Source organism: Hylobates moloch, unplaced genomic scaffold (genome assembly GCF_009828535.3).
Source record: "Hylobates moloch isolate HMO894 unplaced genomic scaffold, HMol_V3 SCAFFOLD_4, whole genome shotgun sequence".
Classification (NCBI taxonomy): domain Eukaryota; kingdom Metazoa; phylum Chordata; class Mammalia; order Primates; family Hylobatidae; genus Hylobates; species Hylobates moloch.
Genome location: NW_026652279.1, coordinates 82,187,423 through 82,206,501, shown reverse-complemented (window position 1 = coordinate 82,206,501; position 19,079 = coordinate 82,187,423). Strand labels below are relative to the sequence as shown.

Sequence of the window (19,079 nt, the reverse complement as noted above, 5' to 3'; positions counted from 1 at the left end):
GGCTGCATAAATGTCTTCTTTTGAGAAGTGTCTGTTCATGTCCTCTGCCCACTTTTTGATGGGGTTGTTTGTTTTTTTCTTGTAAATTTGTTTGAGTTCATTGTAGATTCTGGATATTAGCCCTTTGTCAGATGAGTAGGTTGCAAAAATTTTCTCCCATTCTGTAGGTTGCCTGTTCACTCTGATGATAGTTTCTTTTGCTGTGCAGAAGCTCTTTAGTTTAATGAGATCCCATTTGTCGATTTTGGCTTTTGTTGCCATTGCTTTTGGTGTTTTAGACATGAAGTCCTTGCCCACGCCTATGTCCTGAATGGTATTGCCTAGGTTTTCTTGTAGGATTTTAATGGTTTTAGGTCTAACATATAAGTCTTTAATCCATCTTGAATTAATTTTTGTATAAGGTGTAAGGAAGGGATCCAGTTTCAGCTTTCTACATATGGCTAGCCAGTTTTCCCAGCACCATTTATTAAATAGGGAATCCTTTCCCCATTTCTTGTTTTTGTCAGGTTTGTCAAAGATCAGATAGTTGTAGCTATGCGGCATCATTTCTGAGGGCTCTGTTCTGTTCCATTGATCTATGTCTCTGTTGTGGTACCAGTACCATGCTGTTTTGGTTACTGTAGCCTTGTAGTATAGTTTGAAGTCAGGTAGCGTGATGCCTCCAGCTTTGTTCTTTTGGCTTAGGATTGACTTGGCGATGCGGGCTCTTTTTTGGTTCCATATGAACTTTAAAGTAGTTTTTTCCAATTCTGTGAAGAAAGTCATTGGTAGCTTGATGGGGATGGCATTGAATCTATAAATTACCTTGGGCAGTATGGCCATTTTCACGATATTGATCCTTCCAACCCATGAGCATGGAATGTTCTTCCATTTGTTTGTATCCTCTTTTATTTCATTGAGCAGTGGTTTGTAGTTCTCCTTGAAGAGGTCCTTCACATCCCTTGTAAGTTGGATTCCTAGGTATTTTATTCTCTTTGAAGCAATTGTGAATGGGAGTTCACTCATGATTTGGCTCTCTGTTTGTCTGTTATTGGTGTACAAGAATGCTTGTGATTTTTGTACATTAATTTTGTATCCTGAGACTTTGCTGAAGTTGCTAATCAGCTTAAGGAGATTTCGGGCTGAGACAATGGGGTTTTCTAGATATACAATCATGTCATCTGCAAACAGGGACAATTTGACTTCCTCTTTTCCTAATTGAATACCCTTTATTTCCTTCTCCTGCCTGATTGCTCTGGCCAGAACTTCCAGCACTATGTTGAAAAGGAGCGGTGAGAGAGGGCATCCCTGTCTTGTGCCAGTTTTCAGAGGGAATGCTTCCAGTTTTTGCCCATTCAGTATGATATTGGCTGTGGGTTTGTCATAGATAGCTCTTATTATTTTGAGATACGTCCCATCAATACCTAATTTATTGAGAGTTTTTAGCATGAAGGGTTGTTGAATTTTGTCAAAGGCCTTTTCTGCATCTATTGAGATAATCATGTGGTTTTTGTCTTTGGTTCTGTTTATATGCTGGATTACATTTATTGATTTGCGTATGTTGAACCAGCCTTGCATCCCAGGGATGAAGCCCACTTGATCATGGTGGATAAGCTTTTTGATGTGCTGCTGGATTCGGTTTGCCAGTATTTTATTGAGGATTTTTGCATCAATGTTCATCAAGGATATTGGTCTGAAATTCTCTTTTTTGGTTATGTCTCTGCCAGGTTTTGGTATCAGGATGATGCTGGCTTCATAAAATGTGTTAGGGAGGATTCCCTCTTTTTCTATTGATTGGAATAGTTTCAGAAGGAATGGTACCAGTTCCTCCTTGTACCTCTGGTAGAATTCAGCTGTGAATCCATCAGGTCCTGGACTCTTTTTGGTTGGTAAGCTATTGATTATTGCCACAATTTCAGAAGCTGTTATTGGTCTATTCAGAGATTCAACTTCTTCCTGGTTTAGTCTTGGGAGGGTGTATTTGTCGAGGAATTTATCCATTTCTTCTAGATTTTCTAGCTTATTTGCATAGAGGTGTTTGTAGTATTCTCTGATGGTAGATTGTATTTCTGTGGGATTGGTGGTGATATCCCCTTTTTCGTTTTTTATGGCATCTATTTGATTCTTCTCTCTTTTCTTCTTTATTAGTCTTGCTAGCGGTCCATCAATTTTGTTGATCTTTTCAAAAAACCAGCTCCTGGATTCATTAATTTTTTGAAGGGTTTTTTGTGTCTCTATTTCCTTCAGTTCTGCTCTGATTTTAGTTATTTCTAGCCTTCTGCTAGCTTTTGAATGTGTTTGCTCTTGCTTTTCTAGTTCTTTTAATTGTGATGTTAGGGTGTCAATTTTGGATCTTTCCTGCTTTCTCTTGTGGGCATTTAGTGCTATAAATTTCCCTCTACACACTGCTTTGAATGTGTCCCAGAGATTCTGGTATGTTGTGTCTTTGTTCTCGTTGGTTTCAAAGAACATCTTTATTTCTGCCTTCATTTCATTATGTACCCAATAGTCATTCAGGAGCAGGTTGTTCAGTTTCCATGTAGTTGAGCGGTTTTGAGTGAGTTTCTTAATCCTGAGTTCTAGTTTGATTGCACTGTGGTCTGAGAGACAGTTTGTTATAATTTCTGTTCTTTTACATTTGCTGAGGAGAGCTTTACTTCCAACTATGTGGTCAATTTTGGAATAGGTGTGGTGTGGTGCTGAAAAAAATGTATATTCTGTTGACTTGGGGTGGAGAGTTCTGTAGATGTCTATTAGGTCTGCTTGGTGCAGAGCTGAGTTCAATTCCTGGATATCCTTGTTAACTTTCTGTCTCGTTGATCTGTCTAATGCTGACAGTGGGGTGTTAAAATCTCCCATTATTATTGTGTGGGAGTTTAAGTCCCTTTGTAGGTCACTGAGGACTTGCTTTATGAATCTGGGTGCTCCTGTGTTGGGTGCATATATATTTAGGATATTTAGCTCTTCTTGTTGAATTGATCCCTTTACCATTATGTAATGGCCTTCTTTGTCTCTTATGATCTTTGTTGGTTTAAAGTCTATTTTATCAGAGACTAGGATTGCAACCCCTGCCTTTTTTTGTTTTCCAGTTGCTTGATAGATCTTCCTCCATCCCTTTATTTGGAGTCTGTGTGTGTCTCTGCACGTGAGATGGGTTTCCTGAATACAGCACACTGATGGTTCCTGACTCCTTATCCAGTTTGCCAGTCTGTGTCTTTTGATTGGAGCATTTAGCCCATTTACATTTAACGTTAATATTGTTATGTGTGAATCTGATCCTGTCATTATGATGTTAGTTGGTTATTTTGCTCGTTAGTTGCTATAGTTTCTTCCTAGCCTCGATGGTCTTTACAATTTGGCATGTTTTTGCAGTGGCTGGAACCGGTTGTTCCTTTCCATGTTTAGTGCTTCCTTCAGGAGCTCTTTTAGGGCAGGCCTGGTGGTGACAAAATCACTCAGCGTGTGCTTGTCTGTAAAGTATTTTATTTCTCCTTCACTTATGAAGCTTAGTTTGGCGGGATAGGAAATTCTGGGTTGAAAATTCTTTTCTTTAAGAATGTTGAATATCGGCCCCCACTCTCTTCTGGCTTGTAGAGTTTCTGCTGAGAGATCAGCTGTTAGTCTGATGGGCTTCCCTTTGTGGGTAACCCGACCTTTCTCTCTGGCTGCCCTTAACATTTTTTCCTTCATTTCAACTTTGGTGAATCTGACAATTATGTGTCTTGGAGTTGCCCTTCTCGAGGAGTATCTTTGTGGCGTTCTCTGTATTTCCTGAATCTGAATGCTGGCCTGCCTTGCTAGATTGGGGAAGTTCTCCTGGATAATATCTTGCAGAGTGTTTTCCAACTTGGTTCCATTCTCCCCATCATTTTCAGGTACACCAATCAGACGTAGGTTTGGTCTTTTCACATAGTCCCAAATTTCTTGGAGGCTTTGTTCATTTCTTTTTATTCTTTTTTCTCTAAACTTCCCTTCTCTCTTCATTTCATTCATTTCATCTTCCATCAGGGATACCCTTTCTTCCAGTTGATCGCATCTGCTACTGAGGCTTCTGCAATCTTCACGTAGTTCTCGAAACTTGGCTTTCAGCTCCATCAGCTCCTTTAAGCCCTTCTCTCCATTGGTTATTCTAGTTATCCATCCTTCTAATTTTTTTTCAAAGTTTTTAACTTCTTTGCTATTGTTTTGAATTTCCTCTCGTAGCTCAGAGTAGTTTGATCGTCTGAAGCCTTCTTCTCTCAACTCATCAAAGTCATCCTCCATCCAGCTTTGTTCCGTTGCTGGTGAGGAACTGCGTTCCTTTGGAGGAGGAGAGGTGCTCTGATGTTTAGAGTTTCCAGTTTTTCTGCTCTGTTTTTTCCCCATCTTTGTGGTTTTATCTACTTTTTGTCTTTGGTGATGGTGATGTACAGATGGGTTTTTGGTGTTGAAGTCCTTTCTGTTTGTTAGTTTTCCTTCTACCAGACAGGACCCTCAGCTGCAGGTCTGTTGGAGTTTACTAGAGGTCCACTCCAGACCCTGTTTGGCTGGGTGTCAGCAGCGGTGGCTGCAGAACAGCGGATTTTCGTGAGACCACAAATTCAGCTGTCTGATAGTTCCTCTGAAAGTTTTGTCTCAGGGGAGTACCCGGTTGAATGAGGTGTCAGTCTGACCCTACTGGGGGGGTGCCTCCCAGTTAGGCTGCTCAGGGGTGAGGGACCCACTTTAGGAGGCAGTCTGTCCGTTCTCAGATCTCCAGCTGCGTGCTGGGAGAACCACTACTCTCTTCAAAGCTGTCAGTCAGACAGGGGCATTTAAGTCTGTGGAGGTTCTTTGCTGAGTTTTTGTCTGTGCCCTGCCCCCAGAGGTGGAGCCTACAGAGGCAGGCAGGCCTCCTTGAGCTATGGTGGGCTCCACCCAGTTCGAGCTTCCTGGCTGCTTTGTTTACCTAAGCAAGCCTGGGCAATGGCGGGCGCCCCTCCCCCAGCCTCGCTGCCGCCTTGCAGCTTGATCTCAGACTGCTGTGCTAGCAATCAGCGAGACTCCGTGGGCATAGGACCCTCCGAGCCAGGTGCGGGACACAATCTCCTAGTGTGCCGTTTTCCAGGCCCGTTGGAGAAGCGCAGTATTAGGATGGGACTGACCCGATATTCCAGGTGCCGTCTGTTTCCCCTTTCTTTGACTAGGAAAGGGAACTCCCTGACCCCTTGCACTTCCCGAGTGAGGCAATGCCTCGCCCTGCTTCGGCTCGCGCACAGTGCGCTTCACTGTCTGTCCTGCACCCACTGTTAGGCACTCCCTAGTGAGATGAAACCGGTACCTCAAGCAGAAATGCAGAAATCACCAGTCTTCTGTGTCGCTGGGGCTGGGAGCTGGAGACCGGAGCTGTTCCTATTCGGCCATCTTGGCTCCACCCTCCGAAAAAGCCAATTTTTCAAGATGGATCCCAAGTGGCTAAGTGGGCCTAGATTTAACATAGAGTCAAGCAGCCATTTGCTGACTTGAGGCCCCACACATACTCTGTGTTCCCCCAAACCCTGGAAAACCCCACATCTTTTTAACTTTGGGACGTTGAGCTATTTTCAAGATTTAAAAAATCTAAGTCACAAGACTTCATTTTTCCCTCTTTTATTTATTTATTTATTTATGTATTTATGTATTTTTAATTTTTGAGGCAGAGTCTCACTCACCGAGGCTGGAGCACAGTGGCATAATCACAACTCACTACGGTCTTGTCCTCCTAGGGCTCAGGTGATCCTCCCACCTCAGCCTCCCCAGTAGCGAGGACTACAGGCATGTGCCACCACACCCAGCTAATTTTTGTCTTTTTTGTAGAGATGGGGTTTCACCATGTTTCCCAGGATGGTCTGGAACTCCTGGGCTCAAGTGATCCACTCACCTTGCCCTTCCAAATTGCTGGGATGATAAGCCTGAGCCACCATGCCCAGCCTTATTTTTCCCTCTTTTACATCTGTCTTACTCACTTCTCTGAAAATGCCTAAGTTTAGAGAAATATATTTGAAAATTATTCTATTAACTTGACTCATTAAGAGGTTCTGGTTCTGTATTTAAGGGTATAGAAGTCCAAGTACCATTGCCATTTTATAATTTTTCTATGACATTGAATGTTTTCACTGCTTTTGGATAATGTACCCTATGGTTTGAGTACCTGGCATGGTAATAATGGAGATCATCTTGTGATGTAGTTAGAGACCCAGAGATCCTTCAGCCTTCCCAGCTAACTGAAATTGACCTTGAATGAACTACCAGAGTAAGCCAAGCATACTGCTCATAATAACCATATGTATTTAGCTCTCCAATTCTGTTTATTTAATTTCATGGAATTCTGGGGTGTTCCAGAAAGAAAAATTTTGCAGTGACCATGTTGAAAAACACTGAATTACATTTTTTTTAAGGATCTTAGTTCCATTAAGTGCTTAGAGAATACTATCACTTTTTATTATTCCACTTGGCCATTTATGACTTTGATTATGAGTCAGAGAATTATTTCATGGAGGAGTTTCTTACTGGCTTATATTTTATAGTTAGAGAATGTTTCTTATTTTTTTATAATATCCAGCAACACATGCAAAAGTAAATGTGAAGAGTTTTAAGACTGTATAAACTTGTAGGAGTAAGGATATTGAACAATGTGAATATACATTTACTTGGTCTTGTTTGACAAGAAGTTCTAATCCAAATGTAGCTCAAAGCATATATAGTAAAACCATAATGGAGGCAAAAGCAGAACAGAACCACAAACTACCCAACACCTACAGTGAAACACTTTCATCATCTGCCCCATTCCCAATTTTCCATTTCATGAGGTCAAAGCAGGATCAACTTTGCTTTTCAGGATAAAATGACATGCAAAAAGTTAACAAGGAAAATCTTAATAATCCAAGCAAAAATGAAACTAAGAAAATGATATTATGTTTTTGTGAAGGTATTGGCACAAGAGATGGAACTGCAGAAAAAGACAAAGACTTCAAGGGCAAAGCACAGAAACAAGTGCAGTTCAACCCAGGCCAGACCAGGGCCACATGGCGAGTGCGGATCCTGAGTGATGGGGAGCATGAGCAGTCTGAAACCTTTCAGGTGGTCCTCTCAGAGCCCGTGCTGGCTGCCCTGGAATTCCCCACCGTCGCCACTGTTGAGATCATTGATCCAGGAGATGGTAAGAGCCATTGTCAACTGGTTTATGCTGTTGCTGTTGGGCTGCTACGACAAAATACCTTGTCGGGGTATAGCTTATAGTTTTAAATTCAGTGTTTGAAATTTCCATAGAGAGAACCTTCTAGATTAATGATTCATTATTCTCAGATATGCTGACAGGAAAAGGGAAACTAAAAAGTAATGAAAGAATGCTATATATATATAATATGTATAATATATAAATATTTATATATTATATATAAATTGTATTAATAGATTTTATGTATATATATAATTATATTTTCCAGCTCGTACAATTTTCATATTACCAGAAAATCTTTTATTTTATATACATAAATTATTTGCATATTTTATATAATTTTATATATAAATTATTTACATATTTATATATAATTTTATATATATACACATATATAAAAAATAGTTTGTAAAGACAGGGTCTTGCTATGTTGCCCAGGCTGGTCTCAAACTTCTGGCCTCAAGCTATCTTCCCAACTCAGCCTCCCAAAGCACTGGGATTACAGGTATGAGACACTGTGCCCAGCCAGGGATGCTATATTTTTCCAAGTAAATGAACTACCCATAGAATTACCAACATGTTCTTTCTGTTATTATAATTCTATCATTTAATATTGCTCATGTAATTTTTCTTGAATTAATTCATCACTTTCTGGAGTCCTTTAAATGTCTTAACATATCTTTGAAACAAATGGTTTGAGAATGAGATCATTCTTGAATTAATGTGTTCCCCATATTACTTTTAATTATTCAAGATTTCTTTATATATTTACCAGCCAAAAATTTTTATTTGGCCATATGTTTCCACATTTGTTGCATAATACCCACCCCACTCACCCCCATTTTGTAGTGAACACAGTGTTTTGAATCATTGCTGTTAATTTCTATCAGATTACATTTTTTTGTCAATGCACACCTTCGCTGATGCTGGTAAAAGTGCACCTTAATGCTTTTGTGTGTAATTTGACCTTTTTCTTCCCCCTGTCATACTTCTGCAGTCCTGGCTTGTCTTGATCTAGTCAGAAAATTTTAAAAAGAAAAAAAGAAAAGAAGAAAGATTGAATAGCTTTTTGAAGGCTGGCATTTATACAAACCCTATAGAAACATCTAAAGCTAAGATCCTGTCAGAAGCCAGACATGACTTTCTTTTAAACTTCCAGCCTACTTTATTTTGTCAATCAGAAAACTCTTAAATGGTTTGCAAAGATACAATCTACAGAGTACATGAAATGCAGACCTGTGTGGAAATCCCTGTGTTAAAAGACTAAGCATAATTAAAGAAATTGAGTAAGAAAATTGGAGCTCTGACATCATTTGTTTAACTAACAACTCTGCCTTTAGTTAAATATGAAGTTCAATTATGTTTGTAATTTTCATTAAAGACCAGTTAGCATTTACTTACATTTAATTTTATCTGCATTATCCAGAGATAAGTAATTAAACTTTCTTTTGATCCTGAACTTTGCACATATGCTTGAAAAATAAAGCTTTTCTCTTTTAAACAAGCCCAAGACAACTTTAATACATATAAATTGATGCATTAGTTAAAACTGGAAGCCATTTTTTGATATTTTATTTCCCAACTAGTACAATTGTCATATTACCTGAAGAAATAAGACACTTGAATTCATTTCTGCCTTCCTATTTATAAGCTCAGAGTGACACTCTGCACCCATGATATATCTAAGCAGTAGGATATTAAAAACAAAACAAAACACATACACACACCTCACATACACAGCCCCCCACTTATGTAATCGTTTCTTAGTGTAGGCTATACCAAATGAAACCTTGCCATAATTTCATTTCATGTATTGATCATCTAAGTTGTTTCAGAATTTTATAGATAAAATTCAGCCGTGTTTATTTCAAGTCATGAAAATCCTTGGATAACTGATAAGTCTTCCATAATGCTTGGTATGCTCCATGCCTTGTTGAAGACCATTGGTCTTGAAACTGTAAGACCTGAAATTGATTCCCAACTCTATTTCTAGTTGTATGACCTAAAATAAGATAGCTTTTAATAAGATTTAGTTTCCTAATGCACAAAATAAGAAAAAGTAATAATTATCATGTTACAGCCTTCCCATGAAAGAGTTCTATAAAACATAAAGCAGAATGCAAATATTCTCATTTCTAATATCATAAATCTAATGTTAGATTTTATTTTAAGACATTGAGTAATTTTTTTTCCTTACAAAGGATCACTTTCCCCACAATTTAAAAACTTTGTTTCCTATTGCACTCTCTCTCCAGCTCTTTGCATATAAATTCACCTGCCCTAGGAGCCATTATGCCTACAAGCTCTCCCTCTGCATATTCATTCCAGGACATGTTATGATGTTTTGTTTTCAAAATTAAAACAAATTTAAAAATTAAAATTTTACATTAAAAATTTATCCAGCTCATATTTGTGCTGAGTACAGCACTATAAATTGGAAATGCAAAGATAATAGCATAGAATCTCTGCTGTCAAAGACCACAGGGGATGGGAAAGAGAGCCCTTTAACTTATCACAGCAGAATGTGATGTGATAAAACAAGGTATGAACAGTATTGCGAAATTTAGAAGAGGGAATAACCAACCGTGCTTTATTTTAAGCTGGGAACTGGTTTTACTTATTAGCAAGTTTATGTAAACACATGTAAGTCTATGCTTTTCTCAATACTTTATAATGGTAATGACTGAAATTCATTGAGCAGTTACTATGCAATGGAGAGTGTGTTTAGCACATTATATACGTTCTCTCATTCAGTCCCTTGTAGACATAGGAACCATTTTAGGCATTTTACTTGATGTTTACAGGAGGCTTTCAATTGTATATTTGGCAAGTTTTAGAACATTAGTTCCAAAATTATATGACAAAAAGAACTTTCTTTTTTTTAGACGGAGTTTCACTCTCGCTGCCCAGGCTGGAGTGCAATGGCACAATCTTGGCTCACTGCAACCTCTGCCTCCCAGGTTCAAGCGATTCTCCTGTCTCATCCTCCCGAGTAGCCTGGATTACAGGCACTTGCCACCACGCCCGGCTAATTTTTGTATTTTTAGTAGAGACGGGGTTTCACCACGTTGGCCAGGCTGGTCTGGAACTCCTGACCTCAGGTGATCCTCCCACCTCATCCTCCCAAAGTGCTGGGATTACAGGCATGAGCCACCGCGCCCAGCCCAGAACTTTTTAACACACACACAAACACATATACTTGTATTGGCTTCTCACATTTTATAATTATGGTCTTACAATGCCATCTATCCATATATTTTTAAAATTATATAGTTGTTACATAGGTGAAGATTTTAAATGACTATGTATTTTATTTAATACGTCAGCATCTACCTCACTGAAAAAGTATCACATACAGTTATATGCTTGCTTATTTCTTTAACCTGGTCTGAGACTCAGTACCCTCATGGATGTACTGTAATACCTCACCCCCTGCCCCCGTGCCTCCAAGTGTCTGTGGCTCTCTGGTTGGGAACCATGGCTCTGCGATCAATAGAGCTGACCCTCATGTAAAGAGTGAGTTCAGTCACTCATTGAGATTGATTCTACAGTCTTCCCCACACCCCCGTTTTTTTTTTTGTTTGTTTTGTTTTTTTTTTTGAGACAGTATCTCACTCTGTTGCCCAGGCTTGAGCGCAGTGGAGCTATTATAGCTCACTGCATCCCCAAACTCCCGGGCTCAAGCAGTGCTCCCACCTCAGCCTTCCAAGCACCTAGTATTAGAGGTACACACCACCATGCCCAGATAAGTGTTTCTTTGTTTTGTTTTTGTTTGTTTTTTTTGGTTGGTTGTTTTTTTTTTTTTTTTGTAGAGACAAGAGTCTCACTATGTTGCCCAGGCTGGTCTTGAACTCCTGGCTTCAAGTGGTCCTCCTTGGCCTCCCAAAATGTTGAGATTACAGGCATCAGCCACCACATACAGCCTCTTCTTTCTTTTAATATGTGCGTAGAAAGTTCCAGCTGGGAAGCATTTAAAGTTCATGAAACACTTAACTCATTTTCTGGGTGAGGAATCTGAGAAATAGAGCTTTGAAAACTTATCTCATTTAAACCTTATGTTTATAACTCTGTGATTTATATATCAATTTACAAAGATCTCTGAGGGTCAAAGAATTTACTTTCCCCAAGTCACCCAGCTAATAAGTACCAGAGGCAGTATTTAAAAAAATATAGATATATAAAAAATATATAATAAAACTAAACCATATATTCAAATATATATATTATTTCCCCCTCTAGAGCTCTTCTTTCCTCTGAATTATGGTCTTCTATCGTTTTACATGGTTAGAAAAGAAGTAATATCCCAAATCATAATTAATCAGTGAACTTATCACTGTGACATTGTTTTACTTATCTTGTATATGAAAACAACAAAGTAATTTCTTCCCTTCTTATGCTCTTCTCTTTTCTCTTTCTATTATATATTAAGCCTCAAATTTATTATATAGGTGAATAAAACTAAGCATTCTAAGAAAATAATCAAGACCAATTCAGCTCCTGCATTAATGTATCTGTATATTCAACAAATGCTTATTAAACATCTACTCTATGCCAGGAATGCTGCTAGGATCTAGGTAGTAGAGAAGATGGCATACTAACCCTTGAAGTTAATCATATAATTAGGTGATTGCATTCCCCTAGATTGTTACAATTAACAGTATAGAATGCTGTGTGCTCTGATAAAAGAGCAACTAGAGCCCATAGAAGGAGTATCTATGGAGTATCCAGTCTTGAGAGAGAAGGAAAGGCTTCTAATCATCTTAAGGCAAAGATTCTTAACCTCCGTGTATTAAATTACTAAGCTGTCAGAAATTACACTATCTTTCCTTGCTCTTTAAAGCATATAGATATTAGTTAATGTTAAACATTTCCATTTTTGTTAAGGGAAAATATACAAGAGCGAAAATGTCTTATTTTATATAAAGATCCCATTCTTTTTTGACTTTGTAATTTCTAGCCAGAGTAAATGGAGTTTTATGTACATTTATTGGGAGAAAACAACCTCAAATATAGAGGTACTTGAATACAGATACTTAGCACAGGTATCTAAAGCCTATAATCGTTTATGTAATTATTTGGTTTGTACACTTGAAATGTCTGCCAACTTCTGATAGAAACTGAGTCATTCCGATATTTCCAATGATACCAAAATATGGCCAGGAACTAGTAGATTAAATATTTGATCTCTGTAATCATTTCTGGTGGGCCCAAGGCAGGTTAATGCTATATAATATTTAATAGAGAATAAATGCATTATTTTAAAGGAATGTAGAACTTAATATTAAAGGTTAAAAACCTAATATTAATGGGTACAAAGAAAAGACAAAAATGTGTGTTCTGAATGAGCCAAACCCATTTCATATGATAGCATTCAGATGACATAGGCTGACTACAATATGAAACTCAAACATTCATTCTTATTTTTGAAATTCTACACATTGTCAATGTTGACATAAGGAGGTCACTGGCTAGCTGATATTTTGAGGTGAATGTGCCAAAATTCAAGGTCCAGAATTAATGAAATGATAGTACACTGCAGATGATGACAGAGAAATGATAATGCAGGCATGAGAGAGCTTCAACTTTAGTGAGAGTCAAACCATTTTTTAAAAAGAAACTATCAGTGTGAAGCATGGGTTGTCATCTTACGGCAAACAAAAAATTTCAAACACTTGATAAAAGTATAGCCCATAGTTTCTGACACTGAGTAGTGGGTAAGAAAAAAAAGGTGCAAAATAAAACTTGAGTCATGGAAAACTTTCTGAAAGTTTCTCCATTTACAAAATAAAAACATGTAATAATTCAAACAAAGATTACCAAAAGATTCACCTTATTTACTTATTTTTTGAGAGACAGAGTCTCACTCTGTCACCCAGGCTGGAGTGCAGTGGCACAATCTTGGCTCACTGCAGCCTCTGCCTCCCCAGTTCAAGTGATTCTCCTGCCTCGGCCTCCCAAATAGCTGGGATTACAGGTGCGCACCACCATACCCAGCTAATTTTTGTATTTTTAGTAGAAACGGGGTTTCACTATGTTGGTGAGGCTGGTTTTGAACTCCTGACCTCAAGTAATCCGCCTGCCTCAGCCTCCCAAAGTGCTGGGAATATATGCGTGAGCCACCACACCTGGCCCCAAAGATTCACTTTAACCAACACATTTGTATAGTACCAAAGGATAATTTTTGGACCTCATGATATCTTGATGTGAACTCGTAGCACTTATTATCATGTGGTTTGGGTATGTTTACATTACTTTGATTTATTTCTTTTTCAAGCCTCTGTAAAAATTGGTCTATATTACTATGTCTGTTTTAGAGTAAAACAAACAAACCACAGAAATGTAAGAAAGCTGTCCAAGTTCAAGTAGATCAATGGCAGACTCTGCTGTATTCAATGCCACTTGTTGGCCAGTCTGAGGGCACCATCGTGGCGTGAAAATGCACTGGAATCTGGAATGTCTTCTGAGTTGTTTTTGAATGTGCCACATTTCTTTCTTTTTTTTTTTTTTTTTTTTTTTTGAGACGGAGTCTCGCTCTGTTGCCCAGGCTGGAGTGCAGTGGCGCGATCTGGGCTCACTGCAAACTCCGCCTCCTGGGTTCACGCCATTCTCCTGCCTCAGCCTCCCAAGTAGCTGGGACTACAGGCGCCCGCCACCACGCCCAGCCAATTTTTTGTATTTTTAGTAGAGACGGGCTTTCACCGTGTTAGCCAGGATGGTCTCGATCTCCTGACCTCGTGATCCGCCCGCCTCGGCATCCCAAAGTGCTGGGATTACAGGCGTGAGCCACCGTGCCTGGCTGCTGAATTTGCCAAATTTCTTAAAGGCAAGGAGCAATAAGTGCCTTCATCCATGTACTCTATTTCCTTTTCCTTTCTTATTCTATTATAGCAGATTTTTAGAAGATATTTCGTTCTATCATTATTTAGCAGAGTCTGTTTATTTTTTATCCTCTGTAGAATATAATTGAGAGAAGGGACAAAATGTACATTCTCTTTCAAATGAAGCTACAACTACTTTATGTCTGAGAATAGAGAAATCAGTTTTGCCTATGTTGTGGCACAGTCAAAACCCAAAAATAAAAACTGCAGTTACAAATTGCGGTACTCATTACAATACAGTCACATGGACTAACAAAGAATGCATTCACTTTACTCTTTCTTTCAAAATAAAGGGTAATTAAATCAATCTGGAAGTATAAAAGTAACACATGTTCATTGTCAAAAACAAATACAAGATGTTAATAATGGTGGAAAATGAGAGGGAGTGAAGGGATATATGGGAACCATATGCACTTTCCATTCGTTTGTCTCTAAATCTAAAACTGCTAAAAAGAAAAAAAAAAAACAAAAAACCCAGAGGTCTAGTCACTTAATTTCAAAAAGTCATTTGCAACCTTACCACTTGGGAGTAACCGTTGTTAACATTTGAGAGTATGACCCTGCAGTCATTTTTTTTTCTATGAGAGTTGACTATTCTATAAAGTAGCCCTTACTTTGTCTCTCAGCGAACACCTTCGCAAAGACAGCTGCCATTCCAATCCAGTGTGTTAATGGGATTTGACATGTGTACTTTTATATTATGATATACATATGTTATATTCCATATACATACTAATATACTGTATACATTATATACTTTTTCATACTTGTGAAGATTTATTAATATGCATATTGTATATATATTATAAAATTATACATACTTTTATAATTATGTATACAATCATATATAATTTCTATGAAAATACTGGATTTTAAAAAGAATTCTCAAAATATTTGTTTCTAACTTCATTTTTTCTGATTCTACTGCAATGGCCATCTCTCTGCCTTAGCAGTACTTCGTATTGCTCTTTTATCATCTCAATTTAGCCTTTTGTTTTTCTCTGGTGTAAGTGATGCTCCCACTCCGAGCTACCCCGAGCAGTTTTCTCTTGGGCAGTGATGTGTAGTGGTTACGAGCGTGGGCGGGCTCTGACACGGAGTTTCTGGGTTGAAATCCCAGCATCGCCACCTACCAACCTAACTTTCAGCTGCTCGCTTAACATATGTGTGCCTCAGAGGTGAAGTGAGTCATAATAATTCTTACCTCAGAGGTTGTTGCAAGGATAAAACTAGCCAATCATGTGAAGTGTTTGGAATAGAGCTTATCAAATAATAAGAACTCGATGCCTACTAGCTAATAATTTTTAAGGGTAGTCTACAAATGCCACTTTTAGGAATTTTGCACTTAAAGCTCTATGCTTACTTGAAGCAGTCTGCATAGACACTTCCATTGTATTTATAACGTGAAGTTGAAAAGGAATGTTAACAGAAAAGTCTATCAGGGAAGCCTTTCTTTGTCTCTGTGATACCCTTTTCCAGTTTTTCCCACAGCCTACATATTTCTGTTAGAAGTTAGGTCAACAGAAGACCTAAACTTGATACTGGACCTATTTACTCTCTGTCAGATTGACTGTAGGAGTGAATTCCAGAGCGAAGGGCACAGCCCAGACACTTGGTTTTCTTTTTTATTCCTAATTCAAACTTGCTGGCACTGGCAAGAAGTCCTGGCTTGTTTAATCAAACCTGCATGGGTCATAAGGCCTAGGAAGAATCAAAACTCAGGTGCTTGAGCTTTAAATCTTTAACAAGATTATTAAATTAAAATCCCATACTTGGGCCACTTCTGAATAATTTATTTGAAAAGCAAACCCTGGCCAGTATAGATTAGAAGTATGATGAATATTATGAACAATCAACCCTGTCTTAGTCAGCTGAGGCTGCTATAACAAAATGCCACAGACTGGGGTGGCTTAAACAACAGACGTTTCTTTCTCACAGTTCTGGAGGCTGGAGAATCCAAGACCGAGGTGCCAGTAGATTTGGTTCCCGGTGAGGGGCCTCTTTCTGGCTTGGAAATGTCTACCTTCTCTCTGAGTCTTCAAAAGACATTTCCTTGGTGCATGCTCATGGAGAGAAAAATACCTCTGTCTTCTTCTTCTTATAAGGACACTAATCCCATCCTGAGGGCCCCACACTCATGACCTCACCAAAGTACCTCCCAAAGGCTGCATCTCCTAATAACACTGCCTTGGGGATTAGGGCTTCAACATATAATACAGGACGAACACAAACATTCAGCCCATAACAAACCCTAAAGGATGAGAACAGATGGACACATAGCGGGAAACAACATACACTGGGCCTTTCAGAAGGTGGAGGATGGGCGGAGGGAGAAGATCAGGAAAAATAACCAGTGGGTACTAGGCTTAACACCTGGGTGATGAAATAATCTGTGCAGCAAGCCATCATGGCACACATTTATCTATGTAGCCAACCTGCACTTGTACCCCTGAACTTAAAAAAAAAAAGTTAACAAAAACCCTAATAAATCAAACTTTCTGTAAATTTCATACTAATGCCACAGCGTCCATGACCTGAAGACTGCCAAAATCTGGTGATACTAGAGCACATTTCCATAAGTTAATGAAAAAAAACTCGCTGAAACTAATTGATTATTTGACTTGAATTTTCAGTGATACTTGGTGTATTATTTGTACTCGAGTCTTATGATAATTTCTACATTGAAATTTTATATTTGGTAAAAACCTTACTTCATAATAATAGGTGTAATTCTTGCTCTTACTAAAACTCATCTTAAAAATAAACCAGCATTCTCAGCAAACTAACACAGGAACAGAAAACCAAACACTGCAAGTTCTCACTCATAAGTGGGAGTTAGTTAGACAATGAGAACACATGGACACAGGGAGGGGAACAACACACACCGGGGCCTGCTGGGGGGTGGAGGGCAAGGGGATGGAGAGCATTAGGACAAATATCTGATGCATGTGGGGCTTAAAACCTAGATGACAGGTTGATGGGTGCAGCAAACCACCACGGCACGTGTATACCTATATAACAAACCTACACATTCTGCACTTGTATCCCAGAACTTGAAATAAAAATTTAAAAAAAGAGTATGAAAAAAAAAAACAAGTACTGACTTGGGCAGTTCATATATTGAAATTGGAGTTAGCACGACCCCTGTGCAAGGATGACAAGCAAATCTGTGAAGCGTTTCATATTTTTGCTGTCTGAGTGATGGTGAGGACGTCCCTAGCCACCAAGATTGATGATACAGGAGTAAAAAAATAAAAAGTAAAAACCAGCAAAGACGTTTTCTCTATGTCACTTGTTTCCATTTAAAGTAAAACTTCTTGAAATAAATGCCTATGCCTGGTGTCACCTGTTCCTCTCCTCACACACTCTCTTAAACCTACTTGTTCAGGCTTTATTCACCCTCTACTTCACTGGAACAGTTCTGGGGAAAATAACCAACTTCTGGTGACATCCATTTGCTAAATCTGATGATCACCTCTCAGTTCTTCACTCATGTGACATGTTAGCAGCTTTTGAAACAACTGATCACTCCCCTTTCCTTGATATGCTTTTTGTAACTGGCCTCCGGGGCCCACACTCCTCTGGTTGTCCTCATCCCCAGGACTTTTTCTCAGCCTCATTTGCTCGTTTTTCTTTATCTCCCTGACTTCTAAGTGCCCCATGGTGAATCCCTAGATCCATTCTCTTCTTTATCTGTAATCCTCCCCTGTGTGATTTTATTTTGACTCGTGTCTCTACATACCATCAACATGTTCAGTTTAGAATTCCATTCGGACCTCTCCACTGGCATCCATAATTCTATACCCAAATGGCTAATTTGACATGTCAGCTTGGATATTTAAAAGGAACCTCAATTTTAATATGTTTAAAATGGAACTGTGGATTTCCACTCCTAAATCTGATTCTCCTGAAGTCTTCCTCACCTGTATACCTAGCAATTTCATCTTTCCAGTTGGTCAAGACAGAAAAACTTGAAGTCATCCTTTATTCTTCTGTTTCTTGCGCATACCACGCCTGGTCCATCAGAAAACTCAAATAGCTCTACCTTTATATAAAGGCGTGCAGCCCTGTCATTTCACCTCCACTGCCACCACCTGGTCCAAGCTTCTCTGATCGCTTGCCTGCATGGTTGCAAAATCTCCTGACCAGGCTCTGTACTTCAACTCTCGGACCTGGTGTCTCTTTATCTTACAGCAGCCACAACTTATGTTCTTAAAGTATGTCAGATTATTGGAACCCTTCCCCCCACATCCAAAGCCTTCTCATGATTTCATTTTGAGAGAATGAATATGTAAAAAGCCAGTATCCAGACCACACATTAAAATACAACTCTGCAGCACAGCCTACAGCAACCGGAAAGCCAGAGACAACTTTTTTGGCAATCAGCCTCCAGTGGTCGGGATCTGATGATGGCTTTCCTAACTTTTGTCTCCACTTTGAATTTTGAAACAACCAGACAGAGCCATATATGCACCTCTAACCATAGGATACCCCACTTCTAGTTAATCCACTAGAGCTTCCCCATGCCAACAGCCTCCAGTGAGGGCACACCTGAAGCCTTCCTTTTTTTCCACTGTTAGGCATTCCTGCTTCTCTGCCTGTCTTTGAGTCTTTATCAAAACACAGGTGATAGTGGCTGATTCCATTGCTAAAGCAAGCTCTGAATAAACAGCACTTGCTTGTTCTCATCCCATCTGGTCTTTGTTTATTTCTGTATCTTACTCTGAGTAAAAACCAAAGGTCTTCCAATAGTCCTGAAGGGCTCATGTGACCTACCCACCACGCACCCCTTCACCACCTCTCTGGCTTCGTATCTTAGGCTCTCCTCTTTGTCCAATTTGCTTCAAGCACAGTGGCCTCTTGGCTGTTCCTTGTACACACTTGGCACAACCTGCCCCGAGGCCTTTTTCACTTGTCCATCCATTTACCTGGAATTCTCTTAACTTGTTCATGTAAGACATTTTGTTACTACCTTCCAATCTCAGCTCAAATGAGATTCTAATTCTACCAGAGACATTTTTTTTTTTTTTTTTTTTTTTTTTTTTTTT

The 19,079-nt window shown here is 39.0% G+C and overlaps 1 protein-coding gene and 1 pseudogene across 1 annotated transcript in view; both read left to right on the top strand.

Annotated features, from left to right (window-relative positions):
• Window positions 1-19,079, top strand: part of FREM2 (FRAS1 related extracellular matrix 2) — a 190,847-nt gene that overhangs the window by 88,324 nt on the left and 83,444 nt on the right. The window contains exon 4 of the mRNA XM_032151198.2: window positions 6,905-7,135. Coding sequence (XP_032007089.1) covers window positions 6,905-7,135 — 231 coding nt within the window. The remainder of the gene's footprint in view (window positions 1-6,904; window positions 7,136-19,079) is intronic.
• On the top strand, window positions 17,128-17,220 carry LOC116467665 (U6 spliceosomal RNA; annotated as a pseudogene).